This window comes from Diplotaxodon limnothrissa, linkage group LG3 (genome assembly GCF_057381915.1).
Source record: "Diplotaxodon limnothrissa isolate DT_005_m linkage group LG3, D_limnothrissa_male_GT1.1, whole genome shotgun sequence".
Taxonomy (NCBI): domain Eukaryota; kingdom Metazoa; phylum Chordata; class Actinopteri; order Cichliformes; family Cichlidae; genus Diplotaxodon; species Diplotaxodon limnothrissa.
Genome location: NC_140598.1, coordinates 66,490,590 through 66,517,038, shown reverse-complemented (window position 1 = coordinate 66,517,038; position 26,449 = coordinate 66,490,590). Strand labels below are relative to the sequence as shown.

The window sequence follows — 26,449 nt, the reverse complement described above, 5'->3', positions numbered from 1 at the left end:
CCACTTACACCACACCAGGGCCTGTGACTCTGGCTAAGGCAATCTACACCACACCCGGGCCTTAGTTGCCGGCTGGGGCCACCTACACCACAGCAGGGCCTGTGGCTCTGGCCGAGGCCATCTAGACCACACCAGGGCCTTAGTTGCTGGTGAGGCCACTTACACCACACCAGGGCCTGTGGCTCTTGCTCAGGTCACCAGGGTCTGTGACTCTGGCTAAGGCCATCTACACGACACCAGGGCCTGAGTTGCCTGCTGTGGCCACCTACACCACACCAAGGCCTGTGGCTCTGGCTGAGGCCATCTACACCACACCAGGGCCTTAGTTGCTAATGAGGCCACTTACACCACACCAGGGGCTGTGGCTCTGGGTGAGGCCACTTACACCACACCAGGGCCTGTGCTTCTGGCCGAGGCCATCTTCACCAAACCAGGCCCTGTGCTGCTAGCTGTGGCCATGTACAACACACCAGGCCCTGTGCTGGTTCCTGAGGCCATCTTCAAAAATCCAGGGCCTGTGCTGTTGGATAAATGCTAAACTGAGTCTTTGGGTTAGGGTATTATGCAAGCATGCAGGTAGGGTTATAGGATTGTGTTCGTAACTTCAGGTACTTGCCACTTACTCACTTGAGTCCATAAATTGAGACATTGTGCTGGGGCCAGCAGCTTACGGCCATACCACCCTGAGCACGCCCGACCTCGTCTGATCTCGGAAGCTAAGCAGGGCTGGGCTTGGTTAGTACTTGGATGGGAGACTTCCTGGGAATACCTGGTGCTGTAAGCCTTTAATTTTCATGTCATTGAAGTGCTTTTGATCCAGAGAAGGGGTGTATTAACTCATTCACTGCCAGCCATTTTCAAATCAGGTAACTCCCCACTGCCATTGACGTCTATAGACGTCAATGGCAGTGAATGAGTTAAAAGACCCAAAGCAGCTACCCATTAATTAGGGCACATTAACCACATTGCTTTTGGATCTTTTCCAATGTCTGGTGCTGCTGGCTGATGCCACCTAAACCACACCAGGGCCTGAGTTGCCGGCTGAGGCCACCTACACCACACCAGGGCCTGTGGCTCTTGCTCAGGCCACCAGGCAATCTACACCACACCAGGGCCTGAGTTGTTATTGAGGCCACTTACACCACACCAGGGCCTGTGGCTCTGGCTGGGGCCACCTACACCACACCAGGGCCTGTGGCTCTTGCTGAGGCCACGTACACCACACCAGGGCCCGTGGCTCTGGCTGAGGCCACTTACATCACACCAGGCCCTGTGCTGGTTCCTGAGGCCATCTTCAAAAATCCATGGCCTGTGCTGCTGGATAAATGCTAAACTGAGTCTTTGGGTTAGGGTCTTAGGCAGGCATACAGGTAGGGTTATAGGATTGCGTTCGTAACTTCAGGTACTTGCCACCTAATCACTTGAGTCCATAAATTGAGACATTGTGCTGGGGCCAGCAGCTTACGGCCATACCACCCTGAGCACGCCCGACCTCGTCTGATCTCGGAAGCTAAGCAGGGCTGGGCTTCGTTAGTACTTGGATGGGAGACTCCCTGGGACTACCTGGTGCTGTAAGCCTTTTATTTTCATGTCATTGAAGTGCTTTTGAACCAGAGAAGGGGGGTATTAAAAAACCCAAAGCAGCTGCCCATTAATGAGGGCACAGTAACGACATTGCTTTTCGCTCTTTACCAATGTCTTGTGCTGCTGGCTGAGGCCACCTACACCACACCAGGGCCTGTGGCTGGTGGCTGAGGCCACTAACACCACAACAGGGCCTGAGTTGCCGGCTGAGGCCACTTAGACCACACCAGGGTCTGTGGCACTGGCTGAGGCCACTTACACCACACCAGGGCCTGTGGCTCTTGCTCAGGCCACTTACACCACAACAGGGCCTGAGTTGCCGGCTGAGGCCACCTACACCACACCAGGGCCTGTGGCTGCTGGCTGAGGCCACTTACACCACACCAGGGCCTGTGGCTGCTGGCTGAGGCCACCTACACCACACCAGGGCCTGTGGCTCTGGCTTAGGCCATCTACACCACACCAGGGCCTTAGTTGCTATTGAGGCCATCTACACCACACCAGGGCCTGTGGCTCTGGCTGAGGCCACCTACACCACACCAGGGCCTGTGGCTCTGGCTTAGGCCACTTACACCACACCAGGGCCTTAGTTGCTATTGAGGCCATCTACACCACACCAGGGCCTGTGGCTCTGGCTGAGGCCACTTACACCACACCAGGGTCTGTGGCTCTGGCTGAGGCCACTTACACCACAACAGGGCCTGAGTTGCCGGCTGAGGCCACTTAGACCACACCAGGGCCTGTGGCTGCTGGCTGAGGCCACTTACACCACACCAGGGCCTGTGGCTGCTGGCTGAGGCCACCTACACCGCACCAGGGCCTTAGTTGCTATTGATGCCACTTACACCACACCAGGGCCTGGGGCTCTTGCTCAGGCCACCTACACCACACCAGGGCCTGTGGCACTGGCTGAGGGCACTTACACCACAACAGGGCCTGAGTTGCCGGCTGAGGCCACTTACACCACACCAGGGCCTGTGGCTGCTGGCTGAGGCCACTTACACCACACCAGGGCCTGTGGCTGCTGGCTGAGGCCACCTACACCACACCAGGGCCTGTGGCTCTTGCTCAGGCCACTCACATCACACCAGGCCCTGTGCTTCTGGCCGAGGCCATCTTCACCAAACCAGGCCCTGTGCTGCTAGCTGTGGCCATGTACAACATACCAGGCCCTGTGCTGGTTCTTGAGGCCATCTTCAACAATCCAGGGCCTGTGCTGTTGGATAAATGCTAAACTGAGCCTTTGGGTTAGGGTATTATGCAAACATGCATGTAGGGTTATAGGATTGTCTTCGGAACTTCAGGTACTTGCCACCAAATCACTTGAATCCATAAATTGAGACGTTGTGCTTGGGCCAGCAGCTTACGGCCATACCACCCTGAGCACGCCTGACCTAGTCTGATCTCGGAAGCTAAGCAGGGCTGGGCTTGGTTAGTACTTGGATGGGAGGCTGCCTGGGAATACCTGGTGCTGTAAGCCTTTGATTTTCATGTCATTGAACTGCTTTTGATCCAGAGAAGGGGTGTATTAAAAGACCCAAAGCAGCTCCCCATTAATGAGGGCACATTAACGACATTGCTTTTGGCTCTTTTCCAATGTCTTGTGCTGCTAGCTGATGCCACCTACACCACACCAGGGCCTGTGATTCTGGCTAAGGCAATGTACAACACACACGGGCCTGAGTTGCCGGCTGAGGCCACTTAGACCACACCAGGGTCTGTGGCACTGGCTGAGGCCACTTACACCACACCAGGGCCTGTGGCTGCTGGCTGAGGACACTTACACCACACCAGGGCCTGTGGCTGCTGGCTGAGGCCACTTACACCACACCAGGGCCTTAGTTGCTATTGAGGCCACTTACACCACACCAGGGCCTGAGTTGCCGGCTGAGGCCACCTACACCACACCAGGGCCTGTGGCTGCTGGCTGAGGCCACTTACACCACACCAGGGCCTTAGTTGCTATTGAGGCCACTTACACCACACCAGGGCCTTAGTTGCTTTTGAGGCCACTTACACCACACCAGGGCCTGTTGCTCTGGCTGAGGCCACTTACACCACACCAGGGCCTGTGGCTCTTGCTCAGGCCACTTACACCACACCAGGGCCTGTGGCTCTTGCTGAGGCCACTCACATCACACCAGGCCCTGTGCTTCTGGCCGAGGCCATCTTCACCACACCAGGCCCTGTGCTGTTAGCTGTGGCCATGTACAACACACCAGGCCCTGTGCTGGTTCCTGAGGCCATCTTCAACAATCCAGGCCCTGTGCTGTTGGATAAATGCTAAACTGAGCCTTTGGGTTAGGGTATTATGCAAACATGCAGGTAGGGTTATAGGATTGTCTTAGTAACTTCACGTACTTGCCACCTAATCACTTGAATCCATAAATTGGGGGGGGGGGGGGGGGAATGAACCAAAACAATGTTGTAAATCAAAGGGCTACAACTGATATGTGAGACAGATAAAGTCATGCAGAAATATATTGCGAAACCATTGCTGGTTGTATAATGATTTTATATCATGTTTATTTTCAGTTTCAGTTAAGGTTTAGAAAATAAAATTTAGTTGAGTTCACGATAAATATCAGTGATGAGTATTTGGTAACTTTAACTTTAATTGTTACATTCCTTTATCATTAGCATTAGCTTTATTTACTATAGCCCACGGTTGTTTTATATATATATATATATATATATATATATATATATATATATATACACATTTAAATCCCGTACTGTAAGATGTGTATTTCTTGTAAACCACTTGTCTGTTAAGATAAATGTTTTTCTGCTTTTGTTTGCTTGCGTGGATAAAACACAATATTTCATTAAAGTCAGCAACATCTTATTGAGCTGGTCTGGTTGAATTAATGTATCGAAGTTCTTTCATTTGCACAACTGTAGCGGTTCTTCCTAACTTGTCCGATGAGTGGCAGTGTAACATCAATTTAAATACCACCTCTAAATCCGTAGAAGAAGAACGCTGGACTCTATGAAATGACGAAGACCAATCAGATTCTTAAATACTCGGAAATAACGCCAGTTTACATTCTGGACGCTGTTGAGTTTGGCACGGGTGAAAGGTAAGTGTGATTTTATCTTGAAAGAAACTAAAAATAAACAAATGGAAACAACTGACGGTTTGGTTTTTATCAAACTTTACGTTTCCATGAAAAGGCGGCATATTTTCACAGCGACGACAGCACAACTGGTAGAGAATGAGTTGGATACTTAATACGCTAACGTTACCTTCATTATTTTCAGCTTTTTAAGAAGGCGCTATCATGGAGAACAGCCTGTCCCGACTTCTCGTTGGACTCTCTGTCCAGATCAGCCGCAGTGATGGTGAGCTCATGTTGCATTAAATCCGTTCGTATTATGTGTTTTTGTACTTCCCGTGTGCGGTGAGTTTAACTCAGGCATGCTTTTTTTTATGTACGTGAACTAGGTCGAGTCCATTCGGCCACCGTGAAATCCGTTGACAAGTCCACAGTTATGGTTGAGTGGCATGAGAGGAACATGTGCCGTGGAAAGGGGGTCAGTAATGTCGTAACTGAGGTGATATCAACCAAGTATACATTAAAATATCCCATATGCTGAGTCTGCTTCTTCTTCTGTGTTTTAGATTGATCTAAGTGAGTTATGTATACTCAATCCAGAGGTTTTGGACCCTATAAATTCAATCACAAGCTCAACGCCTGACCCATCGACTCATGTTCCAGAAAAGGTGAGTGCTAGCCTACATTGTTTTTTCTCATAATTTATTACATTAACCTTGCTGTCAGTCACCAGATGACAGGTTAGTTTCATCCTAAGGCTGACGTTAAAGTTGCTGCTGATGCCATTTTTAAAGTGGTACACAATCTGCAGACTCTCTCACCGGATGCTCCTAATTTTATTCTCGGTGATTTTAACAATTGTAATCTTAAGAAATCACTGAACAATTTCTTTCAATATGTCACTTGTCCTACAAGGCATAACAAAACGCTGGATTTGTGTTATGGACCAATTAAGTCTGTGGCCGGACCTGCGCTAGGTTCTTCGGATCACAATGTTATTCACCTCCTCCCTGCTTACAGATCTGTGATTAGGAGGGAGAAGGCCTGTGTGAAGCGGACTAATGTCTGGACAAAAGACAGTTGTGTTGCCCTTCAGGGGTGTTTTGATTGCACTGACTGGTCCGTGTTTCAAGAGAGCACTTCTGATTTGGATGAACTCACTGATGTGGTGTGTAGCTACATCTCTTTTTGCAAAGACTCTGTGGTTCCAGTCAGAGAATTTAAGACTTTCCCTAATAACAAACCGTGGCTCTCTAAAGATATTAAGGATCTGATTCTTAAAAGGAAAATTGCTTTTAACGAGGGAGACGTTCCCACTGTGAGAATATTGAGGAAGGAGGTGAGGGCTGCAATAAAGATTGCCAAGATGAGGTATTGAAATAAGATTGAGGCAGAACTCAGCAGTAACAACCTCAAAAGAGCTTGGCTTGGTATGAAAACAATGGCAGGGCTACAGACGAAAGGTAAAAGCAGCATTACCTTAGAGGGGTTTACCTCTGACAAACATCTGGCAGACAGTCTTAACAGTTTTTACCTTCGTTTTGAGAACTATGATTGTTCTAGGCAGACCAGCACACTGAGGGAAAAGACCATCACTCCCCCATCTATTTGTATTGATGAGACAGGGGTAGCTAATCTTTTTAGACATACCAAAAGCAAGAGTCCTGGACCTGACAACATCTGTGGACAGGTACTGAGAACTTGTGCTGATCAGCTGAGTGGGATTTTTCACTATATCTTCTCACTTTCTTTAGAGCTACAGACTGTGTGCTGTCCTCGCCCTGAGTCTCTTAGTTTCACCAGCTAGACAGCGAGATAACGATGCTCCAATAACCAGACTTATTTTCCTTTTTGCGCTGATTTATTGAAGAATGGCCTCTGACCATTGCCTTCTCTTTGACCATCGTAAAACTGAAAGTACAAAATACTGTATTAGCTAACTAACATTGTAAACTATCTTGTTACCCTCTTACTGCAAGCTAACAAGATAAAACTTTCAAATGTACAAATTATCGTACCATTTTTACACAAAACAAAAGAATAATTATTTTATCGACACTCATACTTACAGACATATCTTGTCCAAGGCAACAACATTTTAAGGTCCGTATCAGCTTAGAACGATAACATTACGGTATCACTTTCCGCCATCTTTTATTTCTTCTTCACGTTCTCATTTTTTTCCTTTCCCAAAGTAACCGAACCCAAAGCAGCCACTAGAGGGAGCTCTAGGGCAGCTTACAACTATAATATCCGATTTAAGTTATAAAAGGCAGAACACTCCCCGCCTGGTACAATATAATTGTGCCACTAGAACAAACTTTTCTAATAAACATTTTGAACAGTTTAGGGCTATTTCAAACACTTATTTATCACTTGATAAAAGCAAAACCATATCAGCGATGGGTCTCAAAAACACTTTTTCATTTCCATCTTTCACAGTCTTTACTTCTGCTTTTCGAACCTTATTGTCCTTGCTCTCAAATGTTCTTACAACTTTTCCCATGGACCAGTCATTTCTGTGTGCGAGAGCATCTTTCAATAACACAACATCACCAACTTTTATGTTTGTTTTATCATCAGTCCATTTTCTCCTTTGCTGTAGTGTTGAAAGATATTCACTTTTCCACTGTTTCCAAAAAGAGTCTGCCAAACACTGTACTTGCTTCCATTGCTTTGAGTAGAGGTCTGGCGGTCCAAAGCTTCCTGTTGGTGCAGATAATGCATTGACCTTTTGTGTAAGGAGCATTGCTGGAGTGAGAAGGTTTGGTTTGTCTGGATCTGTTGAGACTGGTACAAGTGGTCTTGCATTCATTATTGCCATTACTTCTGCCATGAATGTACTTAACACTTCATGCGTTAGTTGGACATGTACGGCTTTCAACAGAATACCATCTAGGATGCGCCTTGCTACTCCAATAAGTCTCTCCCACGAGCCACCCATGTGTGACGAGTGTGGGGGATTAAACAGCCATGTGCATCCTTTCTCTTGCAGGTATGAGTTTAGTTCTGTGTCCTTGTGATCAATTTGCAACTCATTGCATGCTCCAACAAAATTTGTACCTCTATCAGATCTGAGTATTTGAGCAGGTCCACGGATGCAGAAAAATCTCCTCAGCGCATTGATGAAGCTGGATGTTGACATTGTTTCAATGAGCTCAATGTGCACAGCTCTCGTGGACATGCAGGTGAAAAGCACAGCCCATCGTTTACTGTCTGCACTCCCTCCTCTGGTGCGACGTGTGGTGACCGTCCAGGGTCCAAAGACATCCAGTCCTACACTAGTGAACGGTGGCATTGGTGTCAGCCTGTCCACGGGTAAATCTGCCATCTTTTGGGTCTGAAGTCGTCCTCGAAGCTTTCGACAGAGAACACACTTGTAAATAACAGAAGAGACGAGCCGTTTACTGCCAATAATCCAAAATCCAGCACCTCTGAGCGCTCCTTCTGTTAGGTGACGCCCCTGATGCGCTACCTTCTCATGATAGTATCTAATAAGAAGGATGGCTATATGATGAGCATTTGGGATAATGAGTGGATGTTTCTCATCTTTTGTTAGGTTAGCAGGTGCCAATCGACCTCCTAGTCTGAGGAGCCCATCTTCATCAATAACTGGATTTAACCTTTGAAGGCAGCTTTGTTTTGGAAGTGGCAGATTTTCTTTTATGCATCTGTACTCTTCTTTGAACGTTTCACTTTGTACTGTGTGAATGATGAACTTTGCTGCTTTAGACACTTCATCTGTGGTGTTAGTTTCACTGAAACACTTCCAGCCTTTACCTTCTGTGTTTGTTTTCTTGAATGATACTGCCACACGCTTTAGTGATGCAATAGTGCGACACAATCTCATCCAATGAGAGAATCTTTCAAAACGGCATGGCTCTAGCTGTGTTACTGAGGCTTTGGTAACAAAACTTGTTATATCAGGTCTGATCTCTGCATCTGTGTCAGGATCGATCAGTGTGAAATAGGGCTGCCACAAACGATTATTTTGATAGTCGACTAGTCACCGATTATTTTTGCGATTAGTCGACTAATCAGATCATCATCCATTGGACGTACAGCTTATTGCACCAGCAGCATCTGGTCTTATATAACTATCATTAGCTTACAGCTTGAAGTGTTTGTGCTAACTAAAAATAAAGACAAGATGGTAGTTTATTAATTTTTAATGAAATTTGCAGATTGTTTCGGTGAAGTTTAATAAACTCCTTGCTTTCTAAAATATAACAGGACACCGGAGTATATTCTCCAGCGTCTCACACTTCTGATAATCAGCTGTCTGCTTGACAGTTTTAGCTGTGCAAAAACTATACCTTTAATCTCAGCCAAACCGATTTACTCAGGAACAAATAAAATACTGAAAAAAGCCAAACAATAACATTTAAGTTATCTAAGTGACTTATATATATGTTTAACCTGACTAGCGAAAGACGGCGGTGGGTTTGAAAACGATTTGCCGGGAGTCCGGTGTTCTCACGGCTCTAGTTAGCCTTGCCCCCGCCTAGCTAACGAGCTAGTGGGTAACAGACGTCTCCGAAAACGTCGGAGCGCTTTTGAAAATATGCGGTGTCCTGATAAACTGAGCAGATATTTGAGGTTTACACAGCTACATTCTCGCCTGAAAATATGTTAAACGTTTATTTTGTGACCCAGAAAGAATAATAAGAGTAAAGTTAAAACTAACTAGCTGCCGCCATTGTTGACAACTGCGCTGGGCTGCGCTATGAATTCTGGGACACAGCTTCTTCTTCTTCGGGGTTTAACGGCAGCTGGCATCCTTGGACATGCAGTGCTGCCATCTTCTGTTTCAGTCCGTTATTACACTCTTAAATCCTACTACTCATTCCTGCGTCCTTTGTGATCTTACAAAGCTTCAAACGATGCGTCGACTATTAAATTAGTCGTCGACGATTTTAATAGTCGACATAATCGTGACTAGTCGACTAATCGTGGCAGCCCTAGTGTGAAACTATCACAGTGAGACTTCTCTATGTCGTGTTGTGTCAAAAAGGAAGGACCACTAAACCAGTTTGTAGAAGCCAATGCAGAAGCTGCAATTGGTCTAGTGGCTGTGTCTGCTGGATTGTCACTAGTGACAATGTAAAACCACTGTGCTGGATGTGTAGTCTTTCTGATTCTAATCACTCGGTTAGCCACGTAAGTGTAGAACCTCTTTGTGTTGTTGTGTATGTAACCAAGAACAATTTTACTGTCTGTGAAAAATCTGACAGTGTCTACTTCAATGTCAATCTCATCTCTAATGAGTTCGTACATCTCTACAGCTAACACTGCTGCACATAACTCCAATCTAGGAACAGTGTGGGCGGGTCTTGGGGCTACTTTGGACTTGCCCATGATGAAACCTGTGTGCCACTGACCTTCACCATCAATAGCTCTCAGATATGCCACTGCTCCTATGGCCATGGTGGAGGCATCTGAAAATATGCACAGTTCTTTTTTTCACAGCAATGGCCTGGGAGAACGAGAGGTAGCACCTCGGTATCTGAAGCCGCTGAAGATCCTTCAATGAGCTTCTCCATCTGCTCCATTCATCTTCTCTTTCTGCAGGAAGTGATTCATCCCAGTCCTTTTGCTCTGAGGTCAATTCACGGAGAAGAGCTTTTCCCTGCATTGTGATGGGTGACACGAAACCCAGCGGGTCATACAGACTGTTAACAGTGGCCAAGACACCTCTCCTGGCGAACGGCTTTTGTTCAGTGGTGACGTGAAAGGTAAAACAGTCCTTTTTAAGATTCCACAGTACCCCCAAGCTCCTTTGCAGGGGTATGTCGTCCAACTCTAAATCCAAGTCTTTTAGATCCTTGGCTCTCTCGGCAGCAGGAAACGCTTCCACTACTTTGTGGTCATTAGAAGCTATTTTATGTAGCCTTAAGTTTGACTGTGCCAGCATCTTTTGAGCGCTTGTGAGTGTCTCAACAGCTTCTTCCACTGTTGCTGTGGATGCGAGACCATCATCAACGTAAAAATGTCTCATTACAAACTGCTTTGCATCATGTCCGTGCTTTTCTTCTCCCTCAACTGCAGCACGCCTCATACAATAAATAGCCACAGCTGGGGAAGGGCTATTCCCAAAAACATGAACCCTCATTCTATAGTCACAAATACCTTGGTCGGGATCATTGTCTTCATACCAAAGGAATCTCAGATAATCCCTATGATCCTCTCTCACTTCAAAACAATAAAACATTTGTTGCACATCAGCTGAAAATGCTACAGGCTCTTTCCTAAAATGCATAAGGACACCTAGTAGTGTGTTATTTAGGTCAGGTCCACTTAATAAGACTTTGTTAAGGGACTGTCCTTCAAATTCTGCACTTGAGTCAAAGACTACTCTCAGCTGATTAGGTTTTTGTGGGTGGTACACACCGAAGGATGGCAAGTACCAGTGTTCTTTGTTTGAGTCCAAAGGTGGAGCGACTTCTGCATGGTCATTGTCCAGCATGTTTTGAATGAATTCGATATATTGTCTTTTCATTTCAGGGTTCCGGTCCAATGTCTTTCTGAGAGATTGGAGGCGCTTGAATGCTTGCTCTCTGTTACTCGGAAGCTCTGGTCTTGGAGAGCGGAATGGCAAAGGCGCCACCCAGCTGTTACATTCATTTTGATACACCTCCTTCTCCATGATGTCAATGAAGTCTTTGTCCTCTACTGACAGTGCTGGTTTGTCATCATCTTTTGTCCTGTCAAAAACAGTTTCTCCCAGTTGATTGGTGTTTGTGTTTCCCCTGTCCTTTTTGGGGTTAGGTGTGGTGTTTAACTGGTCTTTGATTTGAAACGTGTTAGGACATGGGCAGAGGTAAGAAGCACGGCTATTCTGAAGAATATGTGTTTTGAGAACACTCACACTAGGGGGCTTATGCGTCTTCCCCATGCAGGCTTCTCCAACTATAACCCAGCCTAAATCCAAACGCTGCGCGTAAGGTGTATTGTGTGGCCCATTGATTCTCTCTCTGACTTTGTGTACCTGTATAATGTCTCTTCCCAAAAGCAACAGAATAGGTACTTGTTCTTCTACAGGAGGTACTTTTTCAGCTATCTTCTGTAAGTGTGAGAACTTCATGGCCACTTGTGGAGAGGGAATCTCTCTCCTGTCGTCTGGAATCATGTCACATTCAATCAGGTTTGGAAGTGGGAGCTTTACTTTACCATCCATTGACTCAATCATGAAGTTTACTGCTGTTCTGCCGACATTATCTGACAGTCCTGAGCATGTTCTGAGCTTGTAAGTCTCTGAGCGTGTCTTAATATTAAAGAGCTCAAAAAACTGAGACTGAGCTAGTGATTTGTTACTTTGTTCATCAAGCACTGCATACATCTTTCTAGCCTGTTCTTTTTCGCCTTCTGGATAGACTAACACAGGACTTATTTTTGAGCACGAATGTGGGCTATCTTCATCACCACAGACTTCTGTGCATTTGGAAACAACTGAGGCATTTGCATTATCCTGTGTCTCCCCGCCATCATCTTTATCAGCTCCAGAGCTCTCAGCTGGAGCAGGGGGTGGACCTGGATGTAGCACTGCTAAATGCCTGTCGCTACCACAGTCCATGCATTTTATTTGAGCCCTGCAGTCCCTTGCTAAATGTTGAGTAGAGCCACAGCATTTAAAACAGATTCTGTTCTCTTTTAAAAATGACTTGCGCTCATCTATGGGCTTTGCTCTAAAACTCTTGCACCTTTTAAGAGGGTGAGGCTTCTTATGTATGGGGCATACCTTGTCAGGGCTTTCTATAGGCTTGCTGTAACTATTTTGAGGTGAACTAGTGTCTGTAGGAATGTCCGTTTTGTGTACACTAATCACTTGCCTGTTACTGCCTCTGAAGCTTTTCTCCTTCTTGAAGCTTGTGTCGGCAGGAGGTGTGATGACAAAGCTTGGGTCGTTTCTTATTTTGGCTTGTTGTCTTACAAACTTTGAAAAGACACTGAAAGGGGGGAAAACAACTTTATGTTCTTCTTTGTACTTTGCTCCTGTTGCAATCCATTTTTCCTGCAGTCCATATGGTAACTTTTCGATAATGGGGTTGACTCCGCGAGCTGTGTCCAAATATGAGAGGCCTGGTAGGTATCCTCCATCTTTTGCACATTCTATTTCCTGCAGAACGTCACCCAGCTCTCTTAACTTTGTGTTGTCTCTGTTGTTTAGTTTGGGAAACTGTTCAATCTTTTTTAACAGTGCATTTTCTACCACTTCTGGAGATCCATAACATTCCTCGAGTCTTTGCCACACAAGGTTGAGAGCTGCCGCTGGATTAAAGACATGGACTGATCGGATTCTTTTGGCCTGGTGACCAGACTCAACTCCAAGCCATTTGACCATTAAATCTAGCTCCTCTTGAGCTGTAACATGCAAGTCTTTAATAGCACTTTGAAATGATGCCTTCCACGCCCAGTAGTTTTCTGGGTGGTCATCAAACTGCAAAAGTCCAGTACTTAACATTTCCCTCCGTGTCAGGTACCTTGTAATATCCTGGACACCCTGTGTCTCTGTTGATGTTTGAAGAGTGTTGTACGGATAAGGTTTGGGGGAATCCAGTCTCTCTCTCTGTTGTGTTTGGAGTTCCACTTTAACATTAGCCTTTTGAGCACTGTGTGAGCCGTCATTGTCTATATCTGCATTCATAGCCATTTCGCATTGTTCACGTGCAGCTTTGTGGCAGGCAAGTGGATCTACTTTTAATTTGAATCCTTCAAGGCAAATATCTGAGTGTTTTTGTACATACTCTGCTGTGCATTGCTTTGGACTGGCGGGTGGTCCCACCAATGGATAGCGCAGTTCACTTTTTGAGAGTCCCTCCTCTTCTTCATAAACTGCAACCTCTGCTTCTGCAACTGCAACAGCCTTTTGGCAGCTCAAAACATGTAAATTAGCCTCAAGTTCAGTTTTTTGTTTCATTATAGCTGCTTCTCTTTCTGAATACGCCAGCTGTGCACGTGCAGCCTCTGCTCTTGCTCGTGCTTTAAGTGCTGCAGAACTTGTGGATGAACGCTTGGATGTACGCGAGCGTCTAGACTCCGCCTGTGTGTCTGCGTTGCTTGCATTATCCTTGTTCTCCATATCCTCTGCGTTGTGCACTTGTTTTGTTTCTCTTTGGTCTGGTGTTTCTTCCTCTTCTGGAAGATCCAGTTGATATTGCTTTCCTGACCGTAGACTCATAACTGATGTGCTGAAAATAGCTCCTCGTGGTTGTGCCCGCTGCGCTAATGTCTTTTTACTATGCTGTCCTCGCCCTGAGTCTTAGTTTCACCAGCTAGACAGCGAGATAACGATGCTCCAATAACCAGACTTATTTTCCTTTTTGCGCTGATTTATTGAAGAATGGCCTCTGACCATTGCCTTCTCTTTGACCATCGTAAAACTGAAAGTACAAAATACTGTATTAGCTAACTAACATTGTAAACTATCTTGTTACCCTCTTACTGCAAGCTAACAAGATAAAACTTTCAAATGTACAAATTATCGTACCATTTTTACACAAAACAAAAGAATAATTATTTTATCGACACTCATACTTACAGACATATCTTGTCCAAGGCAACAACATTTTAAGGTCCGTATCAGCTTAGAACGATAACATTACGGTATCACTTTCCGCCATCTTTTATTTCTTCTTCACGTTCTCATTTTTTTCCTTTCCCAAAGTAACCGAACCCAAAGCAGCCACTAGAGGGAGCTCTAGGGCAGCTTACAACTATAATATCCGATTTAAGTTATAAAAGGCAGAACAGACTGTACCTAAAATTTGGAAACATGCAATCATTGTTCCTGTTGCTAAGGGCAGTTCTCCTAAGGCACTGAATGATTTTAGGCCTGTGGCTCTGACTTCTTTAGTGATGAAGACATTTGAGAAGATAATTAAGAAGGAGATTTTAATGCATGTTGAACACCATCTTGACCCCTTCCAGTTTGCCTATAGAGCAGGGAGAGGTGTGGAGGATGCTGCTGTCACACTCCTGCATCTCTTGTATAAGCATCTTGAGGCCCCCCACACCCATGCAAGATTATTATTTGCTGACTTTTCATCTGCATTTAATACAATTCAACCCCTCTTACTTGCTGACAGCCTTTACAATCATTTCAAGCTTGACACTAGTCTGGTCTGCTGGGTGACAGACTTTCTGACTAATAGGTCACAATGTGTGAGGGTAAATCATGTCTTTTCTGATGTGCTCTCCTCCTCTACTGGATCACCCCAGGGTTGTTGCCTCTCTCCCCTTCTGTTCATTCTGTACACAAATGAGTGTCGCAGCAATTTCACAAACAGACACATCCTGAAGTTTGCTGACAACACAGTGATCGTCAGTCTTCTAGTGGGGGACGAGTCAGGCCATGGACAGGTTGTAGATGATTTTGTGAATTGGTGTGATGAGTCCTTCCTTTCACTTAACGTGTCAAAAACGAAAGACATGATTATTGATTTTAGGAAGTCCTCTTCTAGCTCATCACCCACTATCATTAAAACTGCCGATATTGGGATCGTTGAGAGTTATAAATATCTAGGTGTGGTACTTGACCATAAACTGTGTTTTGAATCTCATGCTGATGCCACTACTAAAAAAGTTCAACAAAGACTGTTCTTTTTAAGGAAAATGAGATCTTTTAACGTCTCATCTGAGATGTTGTCCTTGTTTTATAGAAGTTTTATCAAATCTGTGATGTCTTTTTGTATCGCTGCCTGGTTTGGTAACCTGACGGTGAAGAATAAGAATCGGTTGGGACTTCTGGTAAAAACTGCTAGCAAAATTTCAGGGCGCTGGCAAGATGGACTTTTGGCCATTTACAATAGAAATGTGCTTAGAAAGGCTCATTCTATTATTAATTGTGTGAACCATCCACTTCACAGTGAGTTTGAGTTGTTGCCTTCCGGCCGCCGTTTTAGAGTACCTCCGAGGAGGACTAAAAGACTCCAGGTCTCTTTTATCCCTACTGCGTCTTGTCTCCTTAATGGCAAATAATTGTCCTTGAATTTTCTATCATTATTATTGTTATTATTGTTTTATAGTATTGTTCTGTTTGTTCTTATCCTCCTGCTGCTAAACTAATTTCCCCTTGTGGGACAATAAAAAAATTGAATTGAATTGATGTTCCTGCTTCCTTGTGTAGCCTCTCCTGTGACATTAAGTTGACCCTTATTTCAGGTGAGGATGCATGTGAGTTGAATTTGAATGTTCAGTAGAAGCCTTATGCTGTATGAGGTGTAATCCAAAAGGAACGCAACTGTAGTTGTAAATGAACACTTCCCATGAGCAAACCTGAAGCAATGCTCTATTCCACACGTTGATGACAGTGGATTAATTCAAATTGAGCATTTTTGTTTGTTTTATAAGTGATAAACGCCAGATGATTTTTAAATACATCATCTGGATTTAAAAATCTCCCTCTGCTTTTATACTGTTTGATGTAACTACATGCAGAATGATGTTCTAATAACTTACATTACACATAAGTACACGGTGCTTCTTATGAGAGAGTTAAGTGGCTGACTGGACTGGGCATTATACAGTTTTCTTTCTGTTTTTATTCTGTAGAAATACGAGGGTCGACTGCGCTCCTCTAGGATTCCTGCACCTGCCTCCTGTATGTAAATATTGAGTCTCTGTGTGTGTCAGGTGTAAATGTGAAGTACTCTTGCCTAATGGCTTCTTTCCTTCCAAAAGCTTCTACTACAGCAGTCACCAGAACTGAAGAGTCAGGTCGGCACGGCGTGCATGTTTTTTGTTAAAGCAAATCTAATCTGTCCTGTTTTGGTTATGGGTGCAAGGGCGAGGAGTGACAGTCCTGCAAGAGCTGAACTCTGCTCCCAGATTTTAGATGTACATTAGATTAATGATAACGCACAAGGGATGGAAATCAACACACTTAGGTGTTGGGTGATTGTATATGCATATGCAGCAATGTTTGTTTTGTTTTTTTTTTGTTTTTGTTTTTTTTGTCTCTTCGTCCTTAAATTCTGCCTGTTGAGAAATAAGATCGTGCTATAAAAAGGACCGCTGATTGTTATCACTGGTTGATCAGTTCATTGGAGAATAAACAGTGCATGTACAGTGGCCTCTAAATCCTTTTTTTTTTTTTTTTTTTTTTTTTTTAGGACTTAGAACCATTTTAATGACCAGCACATTAGTGTTTCATATCTTTGTTATTCACTTAAAACACACTTTTCTACCACTGTGGATGTCTGATTTGGTTGTTCTGTTTTCAGAAAAATAAGTGGTGAATTTACTGTTGGTGTCACTTGTGTTTTGCCAGACAGCCTCGTACAGCTTTTTTTTTTTTTTTTTTTTTTTTTTTTTTTTCCTTCTTCTTCTTACCTTTTTCTCCTCCATTTTACCAGTAGTGGCTGTCTTAATCCAGATCAATAATGCTGGTAATAATCAGTCTGAATTGCATAAACTCATATTTCAGCAGTTTGACTTGGTTTTGTGTCACTTTCAGTTGCTACTCGGTCCCAGGCTCGGCAGACGTGTATGTTTCAGGCCCCAGGTTCTGTTCAAGGACCAGTCTCAGCTACAGAATCCTTTTCAGCTAACCCAGAAACCATACATCCCGAGCCCCCACCATCATCAGTCCTCAAAAACTCTGGTTGGTTGTGATTTACTTATTCATTTAAAACAGAAAACAAAAAGATTTTTTTTAAAATGCATAATGCATTTTAAAAAATCACAACAGTGCCACATCTGTTTCATTTAACAACATGTTGTTGGTGACCATGCCATATTCATTTGGTTATCTGCAGGGTACAAAGTCATATCATGTACCTGTTAAAATGTATTTGAATAAGTTTCTAAGTACTTTAAATGTATGAAGAAATATTTTGGTCTTTTTCTTCTGTTAAATCTGAATTATATTTGTTTTTTGTCATCTAGTAATTCCGAATCAGCAGGGTAAAAAGAATGATACACAACCAGCGACTTTGCAGCCTTTTGTTCCTGAGGCCATAAAGCAAAATGATGAACCTGAGAAAATGCCTCCTCCATCCACAGTTAGAGGTATGTAACCCATTTTATTGGTATTAGGTGTTAACATCTCATTTATGTGTGTGTGTGTGTGTGTGTGTGTGTGTGTGTGTATTACAGTTTTTACCGAATGCCTAAACACTAACTGTGATTCCTGTAGCACAATTTCTAAAACTAGTCAGACGTATAGCAAAACCACTCACTGAGTGTGCAAAACTAAAAGCACAAAAACTGCTTTGCACTCAGTTTGCAATTTTGTAACACACACTTTGCAAGACTGTAGGCACAATTCACTGCACAACACTCAATTTCCAAATTTCCAACACACTCCTAGCAAAAGTATACACATGTATGGCTATCATTAACACTAATTTGCCAACTGTCTGGCACACTTTCACATGTGAAAACTTTCTTAGATAATTCGTTCACTTTGCAATCAGCCTAAGCACTATAATACAGGTAAGCTGTGTGTGCGGAGTACAATGGTGGGAGCAGAAAGAGTGAGAAGTAGAGGAGGCCGAGGAAGAGGACGTGGAGGTGAAGAAGTAGGATGAAGAGGACGACAAGGACAAGGAGGAGCAAGAGGAAGACGAGGAGGGGGCAGAGGAAGCATGTTCACTGCAGACCACGTAACCCATATAGTCATTATGGCGATTGCAAATAATACTATACTTGGAAATAAACACTTGTGTTTGTTTTGATGTGTTTGACTAAACACCAGTACTTGAAGTTTGGATCCCTCCATGCTTATGGATCTATGACAGATCCATAAGTATGAGCTCAAACTGACATAGCCTACCTTGTGCACAGGGAAGGCAAACGCCAGATGTGTTTTGTATTCATACCATCGGTGTGCAGTTGGCGCATTGTGTGCTTAGTAGATGATGGCTTGTGTGCACTGTTTGATACGGAAACACCATTTTTACAAAGGTGTGAAGAGTTAATCTAGCTGTGTTTGCTTTTGCAAGAGAACTAAAATGTTTGGATAATTGGGTGACAGGTTGTTTTATTTGTGTGTAGAGTTTTGCTAAATTAGCCAATAGTTACATAACATGTGCTTAAGCAATCAGAAAAAACTGTAAGTGTGTATATTGTTTGTTTGTTTTTTTTCACATTTCAGGCAGGAGGAAACCTGTGGCTCCCGTGGAGTTGAACAAAGGCAATAAAAGGCTCTCTTGTGTTATAAAGCCCCCAGATATGCAAACCAAGAGGGGAAAGGTGAAAGATTTCTTCAACCATTATTTATTTTTTTTATTTTATAATGTAAATTGTTTTAAACATGAGCAAAACTACTCCTCATTTTGTTACAGTACCTTTTGTTTGCTTGTCTTTATAGTTTCTGGAAGGTTCCCGGCCCAACCAGAAGTTCTTTGAGATGATTCAGGATTTCAGAGCGACTTTGGAAATCACACCCTTATCAACTACTGAAACGGTAGGTTTGAACATGGACTTAAAATGTTCCATCCAGAAAGTTTTATTGTAGCTTTGCAAACTGTAGCACAGTCATTTCTCTGCACATCTCTTGCCTTTTTTAAGATTGAGCCCCAAAGGATTTGTGTGTGCGTTCGCAAGCGGCCCTTTAACAAGCAGGGTAGGTCAGGAATAATTTGTAGATTCTCTATTCTATCATCTGAATATAAAGGAGTAATTAAGGGAGAGAAAACAGTTGCCATGTTTATACACTAACTCCGATACTCTTGTGTATTGTAGAGATTAATAAAAAGGAGATTGATGTGGTGTCTGTACCTGGGAAAGGTGCGTTACTGGTCCATGAGCCAAAACACAAGGTGGACCTCACCAAGTACTTGGACAATCAAGTCTTCCACTTTGACTACTCCTTTGATGACACCGCCACCAATGAACTTGTCTACAAGTAACTACCTAATTTTTCCTTTAAGCCAACAGTGGCTCTGATTGTACATTTTCTAACTTACAACTGGGACATTAACCAGTACAATGGAGACTCGATGTATACTTTTATACATGCTGTAATTTTCCTGTTAATGTTATGATGACTAAAATTCTGATTTTCCTTTTAGGTTCACAGCTAAACCTTTAGTCCAGTCCATTTTTGAAGGTGGTATGGCAACATGTTTTGCCTATGGCCAGACAGGAAGTGGTAAGACTCATGTAAGTCTCCCCTTGATCTAAGACTTTGAATAAATTCCACATTTGCAAAATTGTGCTTCAACCCCCCCCCCCCCCCCCCCCCCCCCAAAAAAAAAACCAAACAACAACAAAAAACCCTCAAAGTCTTTATTTGTTTTTAAGACAATGGGAGGTGATTTCACAGGGAAACAGCAGAACAGTGCTAAAGGCATCTACGCATTAGCAGGTAGGACCTTAAATGAAACAACTGGATTTTGTACAAAAAACAGACTTTGTCATAATTTGAGTCTATTCACTTCTAGCCCAGGATGTTTTTGCCTACCTCCACCACAGGAGGTATGCTAATTTGGATCTCTCTGCCTACGTCAGCTTCTTTGAGATTTACAACGGCAAGGTAGGAAGACGTGAAGGGAACACCCTTCACTGAGAAGATATCTATTGAATCCACGTGTTCAATTAATCCATATAGCAAACTAGACATTTATTTTTATTTAGGTGTATGACCTGCTGCATAAGAAGGCCAAGCTGCGTGTTTTGGAAGATGAACGACAACAGGTTCAGGTGGTCGGCCTCGAAGAGGTCTATGTGACCTCAGCAGAGGAGGTCATCAAGATGATACAGATTGGCAGTTCATGCAGGTAGTTTAGTATCAAGAATGTGTTTGATGTTTCCTTGTTCATTTTTCTTTGTGCCTGAAAGAGCACAAAAACATATTAATTGCCCATTAGTGTAGGTAGGCAAACTCCAAGTTAGAATCTCACTGTCTTTTCCAGAACGTCGGGCCAAACCTCAGCCAATGCCAACTCATCCCGCTCTCATGCAATCCTTCAAATTGTTCTTCGGCGCAATGACCGTGCTACCACGCTGCACGGCAAGTTTTCACTGGTCGATTTGGCTGGCAATGAGCATGGTACAGATGCCAGCAGCAATGACCGGAGTACTTTAGTTGAAACTGCCAAGATCAACCGCAGCCTTCTGGCTCTCAAGGTAATCGATGGCTGATTAAAAGGCAGAAGTACTCTGTTTTCTCTCCATTAAATATGTCTGCACAGCAACTCAAAACACTGGTGTTTCCTCTCTTGTATCCTGTAGGAGTGTATCCGTTCACTGGGAAAGAACAGTGATCACATTCCTTTCCGAATGAGCACTTTGACCAAAGTCCTCAGGGATTCTTTCATTGGAGAGAAGTCCAGGACCTGCATGGTATGTTACCACACCAAATTTGACTTCCTCTCAGCATTGGATATTTTGAAATCCACATCAAATAAATTTTTTTCTTTGTTTCACAGATTGCTATGGTGTCTCCAGGTATGACCTCATGTAAATATACAATGAACACATTGCGCTATGCTGACAGGTATGTATTTAGCATATGAAGCTCTGAATCTGTGGGCTTTTTGTTTTTTTTCTAATGGGAATTCTCAGTTGCCTTATTGTATGATGAAGCTTGAAACATTTTCTGCAGAGTGAAGGAACTTAATGGCAATTCCAAAGCCAGTGAAGCACCTAAGACACAGGAGCCAATGAATAGCTCCTCAGAAGAGGTAAGCTTGCACAGCATGAATCCAGTTATAACCTGTGTGGAATTTTTCTCAGATTTAACTTGTCACTCTTTTTGTGATGTAGGAATCAGTTTTGGATACCGGTGTGTATGATGCCATATCTCAGGTGGCTGAGCTGGAGGAGAAAGTTTATTCAGAGCTCAAGGTAGAGTTTTCCTAACTTTGTATGTTTTTTTTTTTTTTCATTTTTTTTTTTCTTTTTCCAAGATTTAAGTTACAATGTCATTTTATTTTTTTCAATTGGTAATTTCGCCTATTTTTTTTTTTTTTTTTTACTCAGAGGGCAGGTGACCTCGTACAAGAAATGGGCCAAATCTCATACAACATCGAGGAAGGACTCCCCAATCTGGTTGATCATTCCAAAAGGTTATTGGGTGTGTACCAACCAAAATATTGCTCGATTTGTTTTGTTAATGTAATGTACTAAATCTGCTTGCTCATTACACAAAACTTTACCCCTTCTAACACAGCTCCAGCCTTTTTTCTTTTATTTGTTTTTTGTTTTAAATAAAGGTGTAGACTCTGTCTTAAATTTCTATTCTTTTTAATGGCCACCAGGGGGCAATACCTAGGGCTTGTAAAAAGAGTTTTGTTACTATAGAAAGAAAAACAGTTTCCAAATGTGACCTCTCTAAACACTTTCCTGCTGTATTTAATCATTTTTCTCCCAATCTCACCCTGAAAATAATGACTAAGTAATGGTCAGAAATGGAGAATTGTTTCAAGTAGTTTGCCAATGAGCATGCAGTTTGACGGTCCAATCTGCCCTTTTCATGATATCTGATTTTTAAAAGACCAAGATGGTGATGGAGAAAATGGCTTGTATTGAGGATTTAAAAACGAGACAGTGGGTTACATCGGCCAAGTTCATGTTTTGTTTTCTTTCATTTTTTTAAGTGCATTTAAAAAAACAAAACAAATGCATAGCTGCCAAACAGTCATCTTGTTTTGTCAAAATGAAATGTATAGCCTGACAAAGGATTAAGAAAGGATTTACATTCATCTGTTTCATCCACAGAGACAGTGATGGCTTTGCAGTCTGCTGTGGATCAGGAGCAATCAGCGAGGCTGAATCACTAAATCAAGTAGAAAACCTTCTCTTCTGAATAACGAGCTGTTTTATTAGAAACTTGTTTGTTCTTACTATATTTGTTTCATTGTAGTAACTTCTGTGTATTCAATAAAATGTTTTTGAACACTATTCATTAAATATGTGATTTTATATATTTTAGGCAGACAGCTCATTTCTAGTGCAGAATTGGATACATGTACATTAAAAAACGAGACAAGTTTTGGAGGGCTCATTCTTGATGGAATTGGTCATTGAAGTTGTCTATGCACCTCATTAAATAAATTATACCACCACTAAGAATGCAGTAACCAGTTGCATAATGAAAACCTATACTTTGTTTCAGGCGAGTTTCCCATTCAAATGCATGTAACAGTGAGAAACGCACTGTCTTGGCGAAATAAAGCGTTTTTCAACAACTTCATATAAATCGCTGTAACTTTTGATAGAAGACTCAGACAAACATGTTTATGGCTTTATCTTATAGAACTCAATATCCCCGTGCTGGGCAAACAGGTTTTGCAGGTTTTGCAGCAGAAACGCACTGTCTTGGCTAAATAAAGCGTTTTTGAACAACTTCATATAAATCGCTGTAACTTTTGATAGAAGACTCAGACAAACATGTTCATGGCGTTATCTTATAGAACTCAATATCCCCGTGCTGGGCAAACAGGTTTTGCAGCTGTTTGAGCTAAGATTTTAAAATTATTCACATAATGAAAACCTATACTTTGTCTCGGGCGAGTTTCCCATTCAAATGCATGTAACAGTGAGAAACGCACTGTCTTGGCGAAATAAAGCGTTTTTCAACAACTTCATATAAATCGCTGTAACTTTTGATAGAAGACTCAGACAAACATGTTTATGGCTTTATCTTATAGAACTCAATATCCCCGTGCTGGGCAAACAGGTTTTGCAGCTGTTTGAGCTAAGATTTTAAAATTATTCACATAATGAAAACCTATACTTTGTTTCAGGCGAGTTTCCCATTCAAATGCATGTAACAGTGAGAAATGCACTGTCTTGGCGAAATAAAGCGTTTTTCAACAACTTCATATAAATCGCTGTAACTTTTGATAGAAGACTCAGACAAACATGTTTATGGCTTTATCTTACAGAACTCAATATCCCCGTGCTGGGCAAACAGGTTTTGCAGCTGTTTGAGCTAAGATTTTAAAATTATTCACATAATGAAAACCTATACTTTGTTTCAGGCGAGTTTCCCATTCAAATGCATGTAACAGTGAGAAATGCACTGTCTTGGCGAAATAAAGCGTTTTTGAACAACTTCATATAAATCGCTGTAACTTTTGATAGAAGACTCAGACAAACATGTTTATGGCTTTATCTTATAGAACTCAATATCCCCGTGCTGGGCAAACAGGTTTTGCAGGTTTTGCAGCAGAAACGCACTGTCTTGGCTAAATAAAGCGTTTTTCAACAACTTCATATAAATCGCTGTAACTTTTGATAGAAGACTCAGACAAACATGTTCATGGCGTTATCTTATAGAACTCAATATCCCCGTGCTGGGCAAACAGGTTTTGCAGCTGTTTGAGCTAAGATTTTAAAATTATTCACATAATGAAAACCTATACTTTGTCTCGGGCGAGTTTCCCATTCAAATGCATGTAACAGTGAGAAACGCACTGTCTTGGCGAAATAAAGCGTTTTTCAACAACTTCATATAAATCGCTGTAACTTTTGATAGAAGACTCAGACAAACATGTTTATGGCTTTATCTTATAGAACTCAATATCCCCGTGCTGGGCAAACAGGTTTTGCAGCTGTTTGAGCTAAGATTTTAAAATTATTCACATAATGAAAACCTATACTTTGTTTCAGGCGAGTTTCCCATTCAAATGCATGTAACAGTGAGAAATGCACTGTCTTGGCGAAATAAAGCGTTTTTCAACAACTTCATATAAATCGCTGTAACTTTTGATAGAAGACTCAGACAAACATGTTTATGGCTTTATCTTACAGAACTCAATATCCCCGTGCTGGGCAAACAGGTTTTGCAGCTGTTTGAGCTAAGATTTTAAAATTATTCACATAATGAAAACCTATACTTTGTTTCAGGCGAGTTTCCCATTCAAATGCATGTAACAGTGAGAAATGCACTGTCTTGGCGAAATAAAGCGTTTTTGAACAACTTCATATAAATCGCTGTAACTTTTGATAGAAGACTCAGACAAACATGTTTATGGCTTTATCTTATAGAACTCAATATCCCCGTGCTGGGCAAACAGGTTTTGCAGCCGTTTGAGCTAAGATTTTAAAATTATTCACATAATGAAAACCTATACTTTGTTTCAGGCGAGTTTCCCATTCAAATGCATGTAACAGTGAGAAACGCACTGTCTTGGCGAAATAAAGCGTTTTTCAACAACTTCATATAAATCGCTGTAACTTTTGATAGAAGACTCAGACAAACATGTTTATGGCTTTATCTTATAGAACTCAATATCCCCGTGCTGGGCAAACAGGTTTTGCAGGTTTTGCAGCAGAAACGCACTGTCTTGGCGAAATAAAGCGTTTTTCAACAACTTCATATAAATCGCTGTAACTTTTGATAGAAGACTCAGACAAACATGTTTATGGCTTTATCTTATAGAACTCAATATCCCCGTGCTGGGCAAACAGGTTTTGCAGCTGTTTGAGCTAAGATTTTAAAATTATTCACATAATGAAAACCTATACTTTGTTTCAGGCGAGTTTCCCATTCAAATGCATGTAACAGGGGGAAACACACTGTCTTGGCGAAAGAAAGCATTTTCGTACAACTTCATATAAATCGCTGTAACTTTTGATAGAAGACTCAGAAACACATGTTCATGGCTTTATCTTATAGAACTCAATATCCCCGTGCTGGGCAAACAGGTTTTGCAGCCGTTTGAGCTAAGATTTTAAAATTATTCACATAATGAAAACCTATACTTTGTTTCAGGCGAGTTTCCCATTCAAATGCATGTAACAGTGAGAAACGCACTGTCTTAGCGAAATAAAGCGTTTTTGAACAACTTCATATAAATCGCTGTAACTTTTGATAGAAGACTCAGACAAACATGTTTATGGCTTTATCTTATAGAACTCAATATCCCCGTGCTGGGCAAACAGGTTTTGCAGCCGTTTGAGCTAAGATTTTAAAATTATTCACATAATGAAAACCTATACTTTGTTTCAGGCGAGTTTCCCATTCAAATGCATGTAACAGTGAGAAACGCACTGTCTTGGCGAAATAAAGCGTTTTTCAACAACTTCATATAAATCGCTGTAACTTTTGATAGAAGACTCAGACAAACATGTTTATGGCTTTATCTTATGCCATTAATTAATTCTTCAATCTTAAATATGATCAACCTATCTCTAATAATTGGCTATGTACCACAGGCCTTCAAGCTGGCTGTAGTTAAACCTTTACTCAAAAAGCATCTCTAGACCCAGCAGTCTTAGCTAATTATAGGCCAATCTCCAACCTTCCTTTCATATCAAACATCCTTGAAAGAGTAGCTGTCAAACAGCTAACAGATCATCTGCAGAGGAATGGCTTATTTGAAGAGTTTCAGTCAGGTTTCAGAGCTCATCACAGCACAGAAACAGCTTTAGTGAAGGTTACAAATGATCTTCTTATGGCCTCTGACAGTGGACTCATCTCTGTGCTTGTCCTGCTAGACCTTAGTGCAGCATTCGATACTGTCGACCATAATATCCTATTAGAGCGATTAGAACATGCTGTAGGTATTACAGGTACTGCACTGCAGTGGTTTGTATCATATCTATCTAATAGACTCCAATTTGTACATGTAAATGGAGAGTCCTCTTCACACACTGAGGTTAATTATGGAGTTCCACAGGTTCAGTGCTAGGACCAATTCTGTTTACACTATACATGCACCCCCTAGGCAGCATCATTAAAAGATATAGCATACAATTTCACTGCCATGCAGATGACACCCAGCTCTATCTGTCCATGAAGCCAGATAACACACACCAATTAGTTAAACTGCAGGAATGTCTTAAAGACATAAAGACCTGGATGGCCGCTAACTTTCTGCTTCTTAATTCAGATAAAACTGAGGTTATTGTAC

General features: G+C 42.4%; 1 protein-coding gene, 1 non-coding gene and 2 pseudogenes across 2 annotated transcripts; all 4 read left to right on the top strand.

Annotated features, from left to right (window-relative positions):
- The first annotated feature begins 665 nt into the window (after window positions 1–665).
- Window positions 666–784, top strand: LOC146636938 (5S ribosomal RNA). The gene has a single exon (XR_014905648.1). It is a non-coding gene; the product is annotated as a 5S ribosomal RNA (ribosomal RNA).
- A 675-nt stretch (window positions 785–1,459) lies between these two features.
- On the top strand, window positions 1,460–1,578 carry LOC146636937 (5S ribosomal RNA; annotated as a pseudogene).
- Window positions 1,579–2,945: 1,367 nt separating this feature from the next.
- On the top strand, window positions 2,946–3,064 carry LOC146636936 (5S ribosomal RNA; annotated as a pseudogene).
- A 1,558-nt stretch (window positions 3,065–4,622) lies between these two features.
- Window positions 4,623–22,397, top strand: LOC146636935 (kinesin-like protein KIF2C). The gene is made up of 23 exons (XM_085349749.1): window positions 4,623–4,667; window positions 4,849–4,929; window positions 5,033–5,121; window positions 5,210–5,311; window positions 16,194–16,242; window positions 16,323–16,358; window positions 17,098–17,244; window positions 17,529–17,651; window positions 18,739–18,836; window positions 18,955–19,050; window positions 19,155–19,209; window positions 19,329–19,491; window positions 19,658–19,748; window positions 19,890–19,953; window positions 20,030–20,121; window positions 20,223–20,365; window positions 20,501–20,714; window positions 20,820–20,930; window positions 21,017–21,084; window positions 21,193–21,271; window positions 21,354–21,434; window positions 21,570–21,663; window positions 22,308–22,397. The coding sequence occupies exons 2-23, from the start codon at window positions 4,869–4,871 to the stop codon at window positions 22,367–22,369; spliced, it is 2,118 nt and encodes a 705-aa protein (XP_085205875.1). The 5' UTR covers window positions 4,623–4,667; window positions 4,849–4,868; the 3' UTR covers window positions 22,370–22,397.
- The last annotated feature ends 4,052 nt before the right edge of the window (window positions 22,398–26,449 follow it).

Bases quoted from the DNA above. Each gene is read 5' to 3' on its own strand.
- LOC146636935 (XM_085349749.1), top strand. From the start codon at position 4,869: ATGGAGAACAGCCTGTCCCGACTTCTCGTTGGACTCTCTGTCCAGATC. The intron at 5,312-16,193 runs GTGAGTGCTAGC...TTTATTCTGTAG, and splicing joins CGACTCATGTTCCAGAAAAG to AAATACGAGGGTCGACTGCG. The intron at 19,210-19,328 runs GTAGGTCAGGAA...TGTGTATTGTAG, and splicing joins GCGGCCCTTTAACAAGCAGG to AGATTAATAAAAAGGAGATT.